The 18,425-nt window shown below is 40.7% G+C and overlaps 1 protein-coding gene across 3 annotated transcripts; it reads right to left on the bottom strand.

Annotated features, from left to right (window-relative positions):
• Positions 1-11,314: 11,314 nt before the first annotated feature.
• Positions 11,315-12,738, bottom strand: LOC147905436 (uncharacterized). 3 transcript variants are annotated; one of them, XM_087379932.1, is made up of 3 exons: positions 12,424-12,731; positions 11,648-12,106; positions 11,318-11,542 (listed from the first exon to the last, which is right to left on the bottom strand). In XM_087379932.1, exons 1-2 carry the CDS (start codon positions 12,647-12,649, stop codon positions 11,652-11,654), a joined length of 681 nt encoding a protein of 226 aa, XP_087236058.1. In that variant the 5' UTR covers positions 12,650-12,731; the 3' UTR covers positions 11,318-11,542; positions 11,648-11,651. The 3 variants fall into 3 exon arrangements, with proteins under 3 accessions (XP_087236064.1, XP_087236058.1, XP_087236057.1); XM_087379938.1 differs by having other exon boundaries at positions 11,315-12,103; positions 12,424-12,738; XM_087379931.1 differs by having other exon boundaries at positions 11,318-12,106; positions 12,424-12,730.
• Positions 12,739-18,425: the final 5,687 nt, after the last annotated feature.

Genomic DNA, 18,425 nt, shown 5'->3' on the forward strand with positions numbered 1-18,425 from the left:
AGATACAATGGAGGATTTTAGATGCCCTTTTCCATTGAAATGGGCAGCGTGTCAACACGCTGTCCATTTCAATGGAAAGGGTATCCAAAATGCTCCTACAAATGCTTAACGCCATGGCTATTCCAAATGCTTACAGACTTAGTAGAGAGGTCTTGGAAGATTGAAAAATTAGAGGATGAGGATGTGAGGAGAAGAAGGATTCACAATTTTGAAATCAATTTGAGGTGCATATACAAAAATCGATGATACTTTTTTAAGTTTTTAGTATACCCCCAATGCTTTTTAGTATACCTCCTTTGACATGATTTTGATCTACTTTCCATGAGAAAGGACGCGTTGCCCTTTCTCATAGAAAGTAGATCAAAGATTGGGTCCTCTTTGATCTACTTTCCATGAGAAAGGGCAGCGCACCTTTCTCATGGAAAATAGATAAAAAAAGGATGTGTGTAGCTATTGAGACGAGAGATATTTCAACAAAGGAAGTTTAACTTACGTTTAGCTTTTACTGAACTGTGTGGGTGAGGATGTCTTTGAGCTCTCTCGAGGAAGCGGGATCTTTTGTAAAATGATCTCGGAGGAGGAGGATGAGAGGAGTAAGAGCTGAGCCTACCAGAGGAACCTGCGAGATGGAGGGAGTACGCCTGTGAGCTGAAGAAGAAGAAAGAAAGACGTTTGCATGCTGAGAAAGAAAGACGCTTGCATGCAGGAGCGTGAACAAGAGTGCAAGGTTGTGAGCAGGAGCAAAGAAGCACAAGGTTGTGAGCAGGAGAAGGAGCAGGAGCAAGAGCAAGGGAAATGACAGTATTGGCAACCGACATTTAATGAATAAGTTTGTCCCACTTCAGTGCTGCCAGAGAAGTAACATGCCAGAGAAAAGGCAATTAGAAATTTTCGACACGGTCAGAGCCTGGAATGCGTCGCACAGTGAGAGCATATATCTCAGGGTGTTTGGACGTATTTATCTTCCTTCTACTTTTTTATATGAATGTATAACAAGAGGGGGGCTGCGATGATACGATGAGATTACAAGAGGCGGGCTGCGATCGTGCGTACTCGTTACAATGCCTTTTATCTGAACGTATAAGATGAGGGCTATGATGGTGCTTACTCATAACAAATTGTAGTGAAGCGTGAGTGACGGTTAATTCTTGTGAAGCTTGGCTAATTCTTTATACAAAGCATGACATATGGTTGTCCATCGGAATTCTCGAAAACAAAAGTGTGGGTGAGGGAGTGTGTACCTTGGCAGGAGAACACAACAAAGTTCAACAGGGTGGAGGGGTGAGAGTGAGGCAAGCAGGCGATGGAGGAGAGAAAGTGAGGTGAGGTGGCGATGAATTGAAAATCCCAGAGTGTGTTTATCAATGCAGTGCTATCATATATTATTTCTTGCCTCATGAAAGAGCGAAAACAACAAGATGTGCTGTGCATGTTGGGTTCCATGACCATCCTGTTGAGAAAGGAAAAAGTCGTGCAAAGGAATTGCAAGTGGATGATCTTGTTTCAATGCGTGCTAGGCTAAATGCAAATTCATCTTGCAAAAACATTGAGGTCTCAGTTACACAAGACCTTATGATGGATATGTTGCTTGCAAAGGAGGGGGTTGCTATGGAACCTCTAGATTACCAACAATTTGAAGAGGATTTGGATACAATCACACCAATGACACAAAGGAGAAGGCTTCAGAGAATAGTGCAGAGTGCAAGATGTGATGCTAGAGGAGGAGATGGTGAAATGGATTCAATACTGGGTTTGAAAAAGAGATGCAGATATCCATATGTGGAAAGTATCTTGTTTCCTGGGCAGCTGCAAGATGAACAACAACCACATATTTTCAAAATGTCGACCATTGGTCCAGGATTAGGGGTTGATTTGGTGAATCGAATGCGGCTAGGAGGTAGCCTTGGACCACAATGGGTGCATTTTGACCACGTCCATCAAGTAAAAGGATGGTCAACTATGGGTGCTCATGTGTATGACCCTTACATAAGGGAACTCTTAACAATAGCTATATGTGAATTCAAGGTGGAAGATACCCATGCACAAGTCCAATTCTGGAAGCTTTTGAATAGTCAGATGAAGAAGAATGGTTTTGAACTACCTAAATTCCAAGGATTCATGGCAGATGGAGCAGGAGCAAATTGGCTTGCTATCCGTACAGTTTACAATGGTGGGCCTGAAAATGTAATGGAGGGTAAAGAAAGGACTTGTGGTTTTCACTGGGAGATGAGCATGGTTGAGCATACCAAAAGATGCATTAAGCCACAATTTCAGGAGGAGCATAAGGTTCTATGTAGGAAATGGAGGGAGGCAACGACAGCTGCTTCTGCAAATCAATGCAAGAGAACATTGACCTTGTATTAGTCTCCATTGCATGTGAAAGAGGGTGAGTTGCCAGCACTCCACACATGGTTGGCTTGGTGGGATGTTAGAGTCAACCAATGGGGGGGAATGTTTTTGCAGCAAGAGAAAAATTCTGGGTTTGTTCCTACAGTAAATCTTTGGGAGACAAAACACTCTAGCATGAGAGCAGCACATGGGTATGCAAGACACATAACATTGTATGAAGCTTGTGATGCAGATCTTGCAATGAGTGTCCTTTAGAGTGCTCACTATAATGCCTTTTTGAATGGAAAACACTTGGGTACAGGTCCGAATTGGGATGTTCTACGACAAAGAATACTTGATGGTGGTGGATCTAGTAAAGGAGATAGAAATAGGCTTGTTGATTTGTCACACACCATGATTGAAGAGGTTGGGTTACACTCTCTAGAGATGGATAGATCAATGACAGAACCGATAAGTATGAGAAGAAAGAGGAGTTCTACATGTTCAACTATGGTCCATGCACTTGATAGTCATCGCCCTGAATACATCACTGTCACTACAAAGAGAGTGATTGGAAAAAGACGACAACTTGATTTTTTGAATCCTACAAACCAGGTAGTTTGCAGAGAGGCAAACATTCATGATGCCAATTGGGCAATTAGGAGAACTGAAGCACATAGTGTTGTCACATGCTTTGGTTACTTGACAGAAAGTTGGAGACGGTGTGGGGCAATGATCAATGCGCTTGGTAGAAGTGCAAGCAATGGTGTGCGAGGGCCTTGCTTTAAGGGAAGAAGGCAACATTCCAATGGATTGACAGAACAATTTGTTTGGTTTTGCAATAGTACTGTGACCCATACATGGAAGGTGGATAATTCCATTCAGGGTGTTCCTGGAAACTCTCCAGGTGTGTGGAAGGTTGCATGTGGGACATCAATTACTGTGGATGAGAGGGAGACCCTCGTAAGGGCAGGATTTGTATTTGAGACTGATGATGCTATTGGTGTCATGAGCTTCCCATCTCGTATGCAAAAAATCCATACGCCAAGCCATGTGCGCCCATCTCGTCGTGATGGAAAGCTTGTGTCATGGAGAACTAGGTTGAATAAAGAATTCAAAGAAAGGATAAGCAAGGCAGCTGCAGAGAATGGGGAGGTTATAAGAGAGAGCACTATTATTCCAAATGAGGTGCATCTTTTCCACATTCGTACATCAGGTTCAATTTCCAAGGGGCTAACATACTGTGTCTCAATTTCAGAATTTCCACGTTGTACATGTCTTGATTTCACTCAAAGGGAGACAAGTAAAACTCCTTATATGCCTTGCAAGCACATATACTTTGTGTTCATTGTAGTGCTGGGATTGAGTGATATAGTGCATCAGTTTATGCATCAAGCAGCGTTGACTAAGATTGAGTTGTTTCAAGCACTGGCTGGAAAAAGAAATCTATCTTCCATAGACTAGATGATGTGAAAGACATTCTGTTGTTCTTTGCTGAACATGCGGATTATAGAGGTAGGGATCCTTCTATGTTTTTGTAATGGAAGTAAGGATATACTTCTGTAAGCATTAGAGGCAAGATATGTCAGCCTTTAATGTGAATAGTAGAAGATGCAATAGATGTAATGGCTTTTTTGCTCTACATGCCTTCCATTTTTTGGATCAAATGTTTGGAAGATGTACTTCTGCAAACATGGAAGGCATGATATGTACATGTAGAGTATGAGCACGTTTTGGCTATTTGAATCATATATTCTACCTGCTCCAATGTTGTTGTCTCTCCATAAGGATTTCAGTGTGAAAGTAAGGAGAGAAAGGTATTTAATATGATGTGTAGGCTACTCCTTTTCTTTGGATGGGTGTATGGAGGAAGATACCAAGTATTGGGAGGAAGGATATGTGTAGCCTGATATTTGTCTTCATGATGCATGTATGGAATATGTAATCATATAAGCATGGCAGGCATGATATGTAATGTAAAACTTGTGTCCAATGTTAGTTCTTTTTCAAATCTTGTATTCAGTACCACTATGTGTTTGTTTGCCAAATTCATTGTAATGTAAATATGTGAGAAGGAAGCAGATATGCAATTCGAACAATGTGCCCTCTAAGTAGTCTTTGTTTTTGTGAATCATATATTTTATATACTATTGAATCTCTCTCCATAATGAGTCTAATGTGATAGCATGAGAAGGAAGGAGGGATTTGAGGCATGACTCCTCTCTCCAATGAAATTTGATTAATCATATAGTGGATGAAGGGCTGCTTGCTTGCCTATTGTTTAATCACACTCGCTTAATTGGGCTCGCTCACTTTTCCTTGCTCGCTCTTTGGTAATCCTCCAAATGGGTTTACAAAGTCAAAATAGACCCAAATGGTGAGGGGTTGATAGATACAAGGCCAAGTTGGTAGCCAAGGGATATGCCCAAGAGTATGGTACAAATTATGAGGAGACCTTTGCATCAGTTGTTGCAAAGATGACCACTGTCAAAATAGCCATACTCTTCGAGCTCACTTAAATTGGCCAATCCACCAGATGGATGTGAAGAATCCCTTCCTCAATGTTTTTTTGGATGAGGAAATCTACACGATATAGCCTCTAGGATATGCTATTAGAGGGATGGAACACAAGGTTTGCAAGTTGTAGAAATCTCTCTATGGTTTGAAATAGGCTCCTCATGCATGGAATGCAAGGATTCATCGTCACTTTTGACATTTGGTTTTCAGCCACCATCAAATTCAAATCCATCTCTCTACATCAAAAAGACTACAGAAGACATCCTTCTTGTAGTGCCTTATGTTCATGATTTGATCATCACTAGCTCTAATGGACATCTCATCTTAGAAGCAAAGAGTTAGCTTACCTCAGATTTTAACATGAAGGATATGGGAGAACTCCATGATTTTCTTGGGATAAAAATATGGAGAAATGACATAGGGATTACACTTTCTCAGGGCAAGTACACTCGGAAGATACTTAAGCATTGTCACCTACATGACTATCCACCATTCCCTACTCCTATGGAATGCAATATCAAGTTCCCATCAATTGACATTTCCCCAGATTCAAATCCTCTACAGTATAGACAACTCATTGACAACTTGATCTACTAGACCATCACCAAGCTTAACATCTCATATGCAGTTGGGGTGCTCAGTAGTTCATGCAAAATCCCAAGAAGACTCACCTCCTTATAGAAAAGAGAGTACTCAAATACCTTCATGGTACATGGGATCATGGACTACATTATGCCAAGTCATCTGACTTACACTTCCATGGATACACCGATGTTGATTGGGCAGGAATTGTAAATGATAAAATATCCGCCAATGGATACTTCTTCTATCATTGCTCCACAGCTTTGTAATGGCAAAGAAAGAAGCAACCAACAGTGGCATTGTCTTCCATCGAAGCACAGTATAGAGGATCCTCCACCAATGCAGCATGTGATGCAATTTGGTTCATAAGGCTTCTTTCAGAGATTGATATACTTTCTAGAGAGCCTACTGTGCTCTATACAGATAATATGAGCAACATCCCACTGTTTCATGCTAGAACCAAACACTTCATCTGTGAAAAGGTCCTTTGTGAAGAAATCAACTTGGTACATTGTCCAACACAAGAGCAGGTCACAGATCACCAAGCTACTTTCCATTGATAAGTTTGGACACTTTCAACATCAGCTTTGTCTTTTCCAATTGCAACTTAAGAGGGGCAAGTGATGGTTAAGTTGTACACCTTTGTACATAATTTTTTCCACTATGCTCTTTTTGCACTCTTGTGCATCTTTTCTTATCTATTTTTTGCCATCATGCAACCTTGTATAGAGCACCCTCTTCTTATGTAGTACAATTTAAGAGGGGGTGTTAAGAATGGTGTAAATTGCACCAAGGGGTTATGGGACGAACCCTAACCCTAACCCTAAGGGGTCCATGTACATATTCTCACTTTCCATGGAATACAACTTAGTGTACAGTTACTAAACGTGTGTGCACTCCTCACTCTCCCTCTCTCACTTTTGTTGTCGCATACTGGATCAAAAATGCATCTCTTACCTCTTGATATTCAACATCCCAATTTTGGATTCCTGAAATAACTCTAAAACCATATCCTTGCTTCACCTTGTGGACAATAGCTTAGGATTTGCGAAGAAATCTAGGTCTATCTTTGCCTTTTAGCAACTATGTGAGCTCTAGGTCTTCGATGAATTGAGAAGCATCCTCATTAGGCAACTTAGGGAAATCTTGGGCCATCTCCCTCTTGCAACAATAGCTACATATGCACGTGAGTACTTCTCCTCAGTAGTCACAAAACCTTCCTAAAGAAGGCTTCGTGATGAAATATCCAAAATAGTGATGAGAAAAACCAGAGGACTATGGGTAGCCTTTATGATAGATCTCTAACGCACAAACCTACACCAAACGCTAGAAAAAGGGCTGGCAATTCATATATCTCATCAACACATTTTGTAATAATTATGATGTCTACAACCCACACTACTTCTACAAACAAGAATGATCATCAAAAGGGTCTCTCATACACAAAAAAGACTCTGTTATGGTGCAAAGTAGGAGCACCACCCACCTTCCAATCCCAAGACACTTACAAACTTCTTCTGCTCCTTAAAAACAACTACTTTTTGATGCCTTTCACAACAAAAACAAGTTTCTTGTTGCGTTTTGAGTTTTTAATCGTCTCTCCTCATAATTTTGGCCCTAAATTCTTCTATAAAGTCATATATATCAATCTCAGCTTTGCGTCAATAAACAAAAATCCTAAATACGAGCTACAGATAAGAAGTTATCGCAAAAATAGTGACTGTTGCTTTTTTTGGGGAGGTGCAATTGCTTTTTTAATCTACATGCTCTTTACCTACACCTCCAATGGCCTATCTACTAGTAGTTCCACACTCAACAATCACTTTCTATCGTCATGCAAATAAGCATCTAGTCTTAGTATGCAAAACATGACCTAAGATGTACAATAGTATCAATTTCACCTACCCATCAGCAGTTCAAAAACGGGGTCCTCAAAAACTGCCTGTCAACATTACCATCATTAAGGAAGAAATTTAAAAGCTATTTGACGTAAGTTTTGTACATGAGATCAAAAATACAGAGTGGGTATCTCCAATAGTGATAGTGATCTTAAAAAAAGGCAAAACTAGGGTGTGTGTAGACCTAAAAAATGTTAATGACGCCACTCATCGAGATCACTACCTAGTTTCATTTATTGAGCATGTACTAGAAAGAGTAACTGGCAAGGAAGCTTAGAATTTTCTTGATGAGTTGTTTGGATACAACCAAGTCTTCATTACAATTGAATACCAACATAAGATGGCATTTGCCACTATTCACATTCAGAGTGATTTCCTTTGGGCTTACTAATGCTTTGGCAGTTCCAAAGATTGATGATTACGGTGTTTTAAGAATGCCTAAGGGATTTCCTAGAATTTTTCCTAGATGACCTATGTATTCATTCAAAGTGGGACAAGCATCTATGATACTTGAGACTAGTGTTTGAAAGGTGTAGGCTATACCAAAATTCTTTCAACCCTCTCATATGCCAATGGGTTAAGCACGGAGGGATCTTAGGGGACATTGCATCCAAAAATGGAATTTCCATGACTAAAACAAGATCAAGCTCATCTTGGAGCTACTTCCTCCTACCAACCCTAAGGGTGTATAATGTTTTACAAGGCACACGGGTTATTTGTAGATGTAGCTAAATTTGTTAAATGTTATGACCCCTACCAAAGAGCATCCATACCCCAAAGGAAGGACTATATGCCCCTCATTGGTGTACTTACTTAGTTGGACCTATATGCCCCTCATTGGTGTACTTACTTAGTTGGACATATAAGTCTAGTGGGCAAAGGCACACAAGAGCAGTACATTCTTGTTGCAACAACTGAATACTTTACCAAGTGGGCCAAAGCTAAAGGCAATAGAAAACACGATGTTAGATAAAAGGCTAAATTTCTATATGATAATGTTATATCATGCTTTGATTGTCCTTTGGAGATAGTCAATGATTGAGAAGGTCACTTCACAAATGACACAATACAGATCCTTATGTGTGAGTTCTTAGTTATTCATAGAAAATCCACACCCTACTAGCCTACAGGAAATGGAAAAGCCAAAAGATTGAACAAGACCTTGCGTAACACAATGTAGATTATAAGGTCCCAACATTGAAGGTTCATTGTAATGGCTAGGAATTACCTGTCACACTACTTAACGGAGGGTCCAGTCACAAGTGTGAATATTCTCTCATAGCACATGGATGATAAGATGGGATTAATAGATCTAGATCCAACCCCATTCTAGGTCAAAATAGTAGATCAGATGTGATGTGTATAGAAATACGACACAATGGCGGAGAGATCGTTTGACAACAATGATAGTACAATAACCAAAGAATAGACACAATAGAGCATAATAATAAAAATTGTATCGCCAAATAAGATACAATTGATGGTGTTGTCCACCCATGCACTCTCCAGGAGAGCTTTAATGGTGATCTAGACAGACTCTAGAGGAGGACTTGATGTAGGGGTATTGGCACTCAATGTTGAGGCTTGAGAAGTGACCTCCTTATATAGCCCTTTGTAGTAGACCAATTCCACCACACTGGTGGGCTGGCGGTGGCACATACATATTGACTTAGCACATTGCGTGACTAAGTGTGAGGACGGTGGCACATGTTTGCTTGAATTTTTGCCACTGGCCAAAGACCATTGACCACTGACCATCGACCATCGACCACGTGTACATAAGAAAATTCAAACACAAATGCTTGCGTGCATGCAATGGACATATTGTCGCGGGTCGGGCCCTATCGATAGAACTTAGATCCCACTTGTTGACCCCAGACAACCAAGATCGAGGGCGCTGCCCCCGAACCCCCATGGAGTTTGTTGTTCCTTCTACCATCTCCTAACCGTCAAACGGTCACCATGAGACCTCATCTAGTATCAAAACTAGGATTCTACCAATGTCCTGGGTTCACACCATGGCTTCTCCTCATAATGGGAGCCTTACAAAAGGGCACTCTGGAACATTCGTGGTTACATATGAGAGGTGGGCATTGCACATATACCAACAGTTTGATCCCTTCGGTCAATCTGAAATCAATAAATAGTGATTCAAGGACTGCATTTCAACATTTTTATATTCAGATGGGAAAGGGCGACCTATCATACCCAATACTTTCCAGCAGGACATGATTCAAAGCAATTGGGGTCAAGTAGGATTGGGGCGTATCAGGTTCCATGCTAGTAGACTCCATGTCAACTGGTGACATGACTCAATCCACATCATTCATCTATTATGTTTGGCCAGAGAGCCCACACCTCTCTTCTTGGCATTGCTAAGAGGAGTTGATATGCTCACAGTCTGTGATGTATAAATCAGCCGTTTGTAATGATTAATATAATCTTGCTTGTGGCTCTCTTGGTCTTCTTACATTGCTCATCTGCTCCGCTCTCTGTAGCTAGTAATGACGCAGTCGTTACAATATAGCCGATACTGCAACACTTGACACTATATAAGACCTACCAAAAATGTCATTTTGAATGGCCTTCGAAAGACACCGCAACAAAAAAAAATCTCTTCCCATAAATCTGGGAATATACCTTCCACCGGAGCACTCCACGCCTAATGTGGATGGACACATCACAATCGTAAGCAAGAAAAACTTGAAATTCTCCCAAGGTTGAAACCCTCCTTGTAAAGAACAAGTAAACCCCCCCAGTGACCAACTTCTCAATCGCCGACTCACATCGAACTGCAGCCTACACAAAAACTTATGTTTAGTACCATTTTTCCTCGAGCCTTTCCTTGTTTTCCCTTCTATGTCCGCATAGACAATTTGCCCTGCCGCCTCCTCTAAAAGAGCATAAGATCCTCCCAACAACTTCCAGGTGACTCTCTTAGCATTCGATCTTTGATCCTCCATTGTTGACTTCTCCCCTTTGACCCCTAGATCCTTCCCAATTTCACCCCTGGAATCCTTCACCCGAAGGTCAACATGCACAACTCGATCGTCAAAAATCATCTCACACACCACCCCACCAACCTAAACAAGCCCATTGCTCATCCAAAACACATACAAAAGTTAACGTTGCACTACCTCTACTTGACACCTACATTGACACTACTCTTACCCAAGTCCTTACATATGCAACTTGTCAATTACCGAAAAACCCTAAAACACACTGAACGAACACGAACCAATTGCTCGCTTCACTCTTGCTTGCTCAACTCTTGTCAATCTTGAGTGTAGTGTGCTTTATGATTTATGTATGTGGTAATTACGACCATCTTCATTTGGTGGTGGCCATCTTCATTTGGTGGTGGCCACCAATGGTGGCGTCTAAGATTACCAACCACGCATGTGGTGGCAGTTAATATTCCAACGGGTTGGTAGTTAGTTACCAACCAAAGAAGTGGCCCACAATCACTAGCCTACTATAGTTAGCACTACCAAGTTATGCATGCATGATTACTACGAGTGCAGTAAACTACCAGTCTCATCAAGATCGCATGCCTAGTTACAATGCATGGTAATGAGTGATTAGAGATGATCAGGCTTCATGATTTACTTTTGTTGTAATTACTGCCCAGTGGTGGTGGCTCTCATGAGCCCCATCTATGGAGGCTAAGATTCCACCGAGCTGGTAGTTAATTACCAGCCACCGCATTGGCCCGCAATTACTCACCTACTAGTTACCAACATCGGGCTTGCATGATCATTAGAGGGCAATTAATTACCAGTCACGAGCTTGCATGCGGATAAAAACAAGCGAGTACAAGTACTCGTGTGCACTGACCTTAGAGGGACGAGTTGATTTGGGGGGGGGAGAGAGAGAGAGAGAGCTCACGAGAATAGAAAGTGGCCAAACATGGCCTAAAAACAAGGAGGGACACTTTTTAAAAAAAGTGTTAGGAGAGCACTGCCTATTTTTAAGTGTTAGGAGAGCACTCCATACAGGAGGGCAAATCGTGTTTTTCCCCTTTGAAATTGTCAACATCCAAGGATGGGAAAAGGGCCGTGAGCATATTTTTAACCTCGAAATCTTGGAACACCCCGACATCATACTTTCACAAAGAAGAAAGCCTCTTCATTCAACACATTCTTTAGACCAGTTTTTGCTGCCATACGTGTAGATTAATCCTGAGAATTTGATACCATGTGATGGTTGCCTCAATCCTGTTGGAACACATGATCAGACGCCCCTAATTAAAAGAACATTCTCAAAAGATGAAGAAACACTCTGCTAAGGGATGATAACTCAGATGTTCAAAGAGGGATTACTCGTCTATGAAATCTCCACATTCATGGTGGCAGGTATGTTTGGATTCGAAAATAGCAGCTCCTTGTATTCCATGAGTTTTGATGCCAGCTGAACCTTGCTGTCTGATCCACTGTATCCAATGCCTCTGAGAAGGCACTCCAACTGCAAATCACTTTTCAACAGCCCAAGCTGCAAAAAGTTCTTGGTCACCTCATTCAAGTAGACAGGCAGGAAATCAGGCTCCTCCATATCCTCATCCTCGCCTTCATCAATCTGGTCGAAGTCTCCCCTTTCCATCCTCCATGACATTACCTGCTCCAGCAGAACATCGTTGGGTCGTGCAGGCCACTTCTCGAGCCCACAGTTTTCCCAAATCATTGCTAGTTGTGAACGTGTGAGTTGCTGCATCCGATAGAGTGCACGAGCAACGACATCCCCAATCATCTTCTCCCTTGAGGCAAACTTAGCTCCAGCTTCTTCTGCATAACATGAAAACTTTTCAATTGCGAAATCGGGTGGAGTTTTTTTTCCACAGGTTGGATAGCTTTCATCCACAAACATTAAGCTATCCTTACGGATTGCCAAACTTACATATACGAACAGATTCTCCTTAGACGTTCCAAGCTCCCTTGCAGAATATAAGGAACTTTTATCGGCAATCAAGCTTCCCCAGATCTTGTAGCATCCGCAAACGAGGTCTCCTTATGTTTAGTTTTATCCGTGCACTAAAGAGCTTCATTTACACAACACTTAAAATATTGTTTTAATGACGGGATACTAGTACTCTTGTTTTTACCTCTAAGTCTGAAAAATCGTCTGAGTATATGTCTAAATGATGACCACTTTCTCAGCTCTGCAGCTCTCACAGTCGACTTGAGATTCTCTTCGGCATTGAAGGCCGCCTCGCCCTTCTTCCTTTTATTTCTCAATTTCAAGGCGTCAGATACGATTTGCCGTAGTTTTCGCCATCCGCGAAGATGAACATGGCTACCTTGTGTGGCCTTTTTCTTTGCACTAGCCATTCAGAACGATGAAATGCAGAAGTGTTAAGGGATCAGAGGGCATGCTTTCTAGCTGACTCGGAATAAGATAAGTCAAGACACGCAATAAGACCGGAAGAAAAGGTGATGTGTATCTTTTTACCCAAAAAAAAAGAAAGAAGAGTATGAAGACGGAAATAAGAAAGAAAGAAAAGGTGATAACTAAAGTCGCGGAAAGAAAAGGTGATGAGAGTATCTTTTTATTTTACAACCTACTTTATATGAAATAATGAAATTTTGTCTTTTCAATTGACATCTAGAATTTCCAACCATTGGTGAAACACTCCAATGACAATGACATCGATGACAAATTTAGGCACCCACCGAACAACAAGCGCGTAGATGGGCACATAAAGTTAACGGATCATACTTAATTTAGAATACAATGACATTTTGGTTTTTAGTCAATAAACAATGCAAAGCAAGAAAAGATAATGGAGTGTAACACAATTATAAGATACCATTTGCCAAAGAGACACGATTATAATATTGGGGTTCCTAGTAGCAAGAGCTTAAGAATAGGATACAAAGGGTTAGTTTGTGGGAGGGGGAATACGATGCAAAGGATCATTAACAAGGAGCATAAGGTTGAACGATTCTTTGCTCATAAAGAATCATACTTCCAACACCGTATTCAGAACTTTTGGATTTTTTCTCTTAGTTTGGACTTGTCCCCCAAACTTGGATCACCTCCACATCATATCATGATGCGATAAAAAATACTAAGGACTTGACGAGATTGAGATTGACACCAAGAAAGAGAGCGAACAGACAAGAAAGAGCATGATGAGCCAACCTGAACAATCAACTTGTATTCTTCCCCTTAAGGGACAAAACTTTATACAACAGAGGCCAATGGCTCAATCGGTCATTTGGAGAGCTTCAAGACAACAGAACTAATAAGCGCGGCCTAGATGGGGACTCTGATGTGGCATTGTCCAGTGTGGCATGCATGGGCACGTCGTCATGACTTTCCCTCTCTCTGGAAAAAGAAATTCACGTGGACAAAATGGCTTGATACAACAAATATCCACCGTCATCTTGGTCTATTTCTTATTTCTGGTCCATTGCATCATTTTAATGCATGGTTTTCTCCACAGGCTTCAATATTTTGTAAGGAACAACCTATTTAGCCAAAAAATATCGGCTAATCCTTTCTCCTTGATCAGTTACTGCAGCAGAACTAAATCCCCTAAGGACTAAGTGACTACCTTATGTTTTTTGTTATGAAGAAATGTTCGTTGACTCTACGCTTTCTTCAAATGGGCTACACCAAGGTTGCAACATTTTGCCTTATCAACAATAAGGCATCTTTGAGAAAGTTTGCCCACTGCTGGGCCTCCTTGTGCTTGATTTTGTCATGTTGAATCCTCCCAATTGCTTTGAAAGGACTCACTCTTGAGCCCATTGTAGTCAGGGTGGTGTGGGCTAGGGGGGGCACTACGTATAAACTTTATAAGTCACATGCGGAGCAGGTGTGTTCATGGCCTATTTGTAAAACACCTTTCTGTAAATTTATCATTAATAGAACACACCCTTTTTCTATTCACTCTATGTTATATGATACCCTTTTGTATGTGAAAAATGTGTAAAAGGGGGATTTAAAAAATTCTTTCTATTGAGCCCACGTGCTATGCTTACATATTTATGAGTGACCCCCCGAGGGTGCGGGCTAGCAAATTGTTGTTGGACATTGAATCTATCTGCCACAATTTGGATCACTTTTAATTTAAAGTTTGACACGTGATCAAAGAGCAGCTGCTCTGGACACCTATGAGGAAGAATGAGATTATGCAACAGAAAATACGCCATCATTGTCTTCAATGGCTAGGCAATGATCCACTCATCAAAGGTTGTGTGAGTAGATATTGATTGCATATCTCTAGTAGGCTTGGTGGGCAAGTTCTTGAAAGCTTGGCAATTGTAAATAGAGATGGAGAGATTTTCTCATTTTTTGCCAAAAGAACCGTGATTGAAGCTTTGTGAGTACCTTAAGAAAACCTAGGTGTCCTCCAAAGATGCCATGATGGAATGCCCAAAAATCATGATGATGAAAATGGAGTGGAACATATCATCTAGGTTGAAAGGATGGCTTGTGATAAAACAATACTCCATCAATAATCCAAAAATGTAGAGGAGGCTTGGAAGATTGTAGTTGTTGAGAAATTTGGGATACTTAAGCGCTAATCTTTTGAGCATCTCGGATTTCTTCCAAAGTCGGCAATGACAGATCAGTCATGGGGACAGGGAGAGGTGACTGTGTTGCAACAGGTGAAACATAAGAATGCTATAAGTAGAAATAGTGTGTGACCTGGATAAGGTGTTAGCAACTTCATTCAATTTTCGAGGATGGTAAGTAATTTTGAAAGTGTAGCTCTGTAACAACAAAAACCAACGTGCAAGTCGACCATGTAGTTGTTTCTTTTTCAACAGACTTGTTAAAGCATTGTGGTCGGTCTACACTTCAAAATTAGTGCCATGGATGTACGGGTGCAATTTAAAAATTGACTATACTACTGCTAATAATTCTAGCTCTGTTGCAACATAAAAGTTTTCTAAGGAGACAAAGATCTGCTCAAATAAACTATTGGGCGCAACTTACCATTGTCATCAGCTTGAACTCCCAAGCCATATTCTAATGCATTTATGCGGATGATGAATGGTTTAGTCACATGTGGATGGCAAAGTAGCGCATCGTCTTTTAGGATGCCCTTAATGTTGTCAAATGTTTTTTGAATATTAGTTGACCAATGATATGGGACATTTTGAATAGAAGCTTTCACGTGGCGTTGAATGGGTTGACAACTTATGAATTTGAACTTGCTTGGCATTTTGAGGTTGTGAGAAATTTTGCATAGCCTTTACTTTAGGCGGACCTGGTCGGATGCCTTGACTAGAAAAAATGCGATATTTCAAATGTGTTTGTGCCCATTTATATTTTTAGGGATTCAACTTGAGATTAAACTTTTGGAAAAAGCTTTAAAACTTGAGTTAGCACCTCTCTATGTTCCTCCCATGTAAACATATGAACCAAAACATCATCAAGATAAACTAAAACCTTTCCTTGGATGATTAGATCATCATCAGCGTATCATGGACGACACGTTTTCCCAGTTAGAGGTTGCTATCTGTAACACAACAAGCCATACACAAATGCTGGTGTGCTAGAAGCAACATCTGAAATAAGAAAAGGAAAAAGAAGCATGAAGAGCAGCAGTACATTGAATAGCTAGAGCTACGAGCTCGCCTGTTACATTGTTAGGGTGTATTGCTACCATGGATGAGTGATCTCTGAATTTTGCTTCAGAGAGATTGTTGTATGAGGATCCCTTTCATTATATGTTATGCACATTGCTCGTGTTATGCTCTTGCCTACTGCTTTCTCTGTTGTCTGTCATTAGCGTTATTCCTTCTTATCTCCTTTTCAAGTTTGTTCTTCCTATTCCGACTCCAACACTCAGCACTCCGTAGCACCTTCAACATAGTATTGTGTCATAGGTTCATGCATCACTCAATGTAGTGCTGTTTGTATTATGAGGTTGATAGCTAATGCAAAGACTTGATGCTTTGGCTCTTATCTTGTGTCTCCTCTATCTCTCTCCTTCCCACGTTGTGTGAGCTATCCTCTTCCACTTGAGCACTCCGTTGAGTCCTTCTGTGAGCTATCTTCTTCCGCGATACAGGTCAGGCCTATCTCCACTCTCCTCAGATGGGACTTCTAGAGGCAAGGCAACACCCTCAATATAGCCCATCAGATCTAGAGATTGAGATGACCACGTCCCCCACCACTTCACAAGACAGCTTGACAAACGTAAATCCAAGATATTCTCGCAACCCACCAAAGAGCCACTATAGTGCGGGGTTTTGGTCTTTTAGTCTCTTCAGTTTGTGTTTTGAGTTTTTTTAAAGCTCTTTGAGCCTCTTTTCGGCATAGTTTAGTTCTCACCAAGGGCCCTAGCGTGCCCTTTGCTTCAGTCCTTCAACACTTTTATGAGGTATGAGGTACCTTTTGCTTGATATACTTTGTCCCATATGCCCACGAGGCCTCCCGAGGACATTAGTATCTCTCTCTCTCTCTTCCCCTCCCCCCAAATCATATAGTGCCCCCCCCATCATGAAATCTCTTCATGTTGATGCCTTTTTCCAGACAGTCAATTTCCTCCACAGAGTATAGGCCTTACCTTATGGGAGATTACAAGACTAGAACTAGAGTCATCTATACGATTAGCAAAGAGTGGGGCCAATGCAATATGGTATGCACGTGTATCCACTTGGTTTTCCAATTATGGTATCTCGATGGACCAGCTGCCCCCCTTCCAATACAACATGGATGCGTCACCCAAGTCAATCCCCGAGATGAGATTAACCGTATCATATGTAGGACATATTATTTAGGGATTTTCCTGTATCAAGAGGTTAAATTCTATAAGAGAGTTCTAACTACCATGCAAGAGATGACACAAAAGGGTGGAAATCCCCTGAGGGAACTTGAAATCCCATGAGGGAACTTGAAGTCCCATATAGAAGCTAAAAATGCCTAAAGAAGGATATGGATAGGATATATTGTTTAATGATTTCTTTAAATTGGTCCAAGGCTTAATATATATATATATATATCCCCTTTAAAACTTTTTCCATACTTGCAATATTCTAAAGAACATAAGTATACAAATTAATGTCACCAAGCTAAAGAACTAAAAAGTCTAAGTACTTAGTGAGGAGCTTGTTAATTGATTCAATATTTCAAATAAATCCTTCTATTTGGTTAGCCATAATAGTTGTATTTTTTATTAGTCAGTATATGAGGGATTGGTTCTTATAAAGAATCCCATCAACAATCTCATGTATTAACATATAGCAAAAGCTTGGCTACTAGATACTTATATTCTCGTTATAGGATATCCAAGTGTTATGATATTTCCTATTATTTGATGTTCATGAGAAAATGCATAATTTTTTACATAATCAGAATTGAGATAAAATGGGTAATAGAATGAAATAAGCTTGCAAGGAAAAGTTTGTAATAATGAAAATGGCAAATATTCGTTTTAGATATGGGATAGTTTTTTATTCAAAAAAAAGTTTAAATAGTATTTAATTTTGAAGTAATTCTTTAAATAATACTATTTAATTTGGACTTAATTATTTAAAAATGTTATTTCTTATCAGGCCAAAGAAAAGTTTAAAACCTACTAACTTGCTTATGGGACTTTAGAGTGGTTGTAAGCTAAGGGTGTCCAGCTTTCTGCCAATCTGGGTAAAGTGGGACACCAAAATACAAGGTAATTGAGGGGACGGGCAATAGGAAGCAATACCTCGATCGAGGTATTGCCAATCAATAGCATGGTGACACATGGCAAGGTGCTTAGGCTCAGGTGTCCGAGGTGGCATCCCCAAAACCTTGATCGAGGTAATGACATGGCATTCTCGAGTGAGTTGGCACCTTAGGGAGGCTCATAAGGTAGGGAAAGCATGTGTTGAGGTGGCAAATACCTCGAATGAGGTATCTAGGTGGCACCCACTGGAGGTGTTGATGTGGCACATGAAATGCCTTGTTGGCATCCTAGTGGGCACAAATACCTCAATTGAGGTATTTACATGACACAATGCTTAACCCCACACCCTTCACCTTCACCCTCCTTGTTTCCTCTTACCCCCACACCCTTCACCTCAATGCCAATTTCCTTGCTTCAACGAAAATGCAAAATGCAAAATGCAAAAATGGAGAAGCAAAAATGCAGAAATGCAGAAGGCAAAA

Source organism: Dipteris shenzhenensis, chromosome 1, assembly GCF_047967505.1.
Source record: "Dipteris shenzhenensis isolate YYH24624 ecotype China chromosome 1, Dip_SZ_1.0, whole genome shotgun sequence".
Taxonomy (NCBI): domain Eukaryota; kingdom Viridiplantae; phylum Streptophyta; class Polypodiopsida; order Gleicheniales; family Dipteridaceae; genus Dipteris; species Dipteris shenzhenensis.

What these genes read in the sequence shown, in the direction of transcription:
- LOC147905436 (XM_087379932.1), bottom strand. Translation starts at nt 12,649, where the DNA reads ATGGCTAGTGCAAAGAAAAAGGCCACACAAGGTAGCCATGTTCATCTT. An exon ending in ACGATTTTTCAGACTTAGAG is followed by an intron (nt 12,107 to 12,423) that starts GTAAAAACAAGA and finishes CATGTTATGCAG; the next exon opens with AAGAAGCTGGAGCTAAGTTT.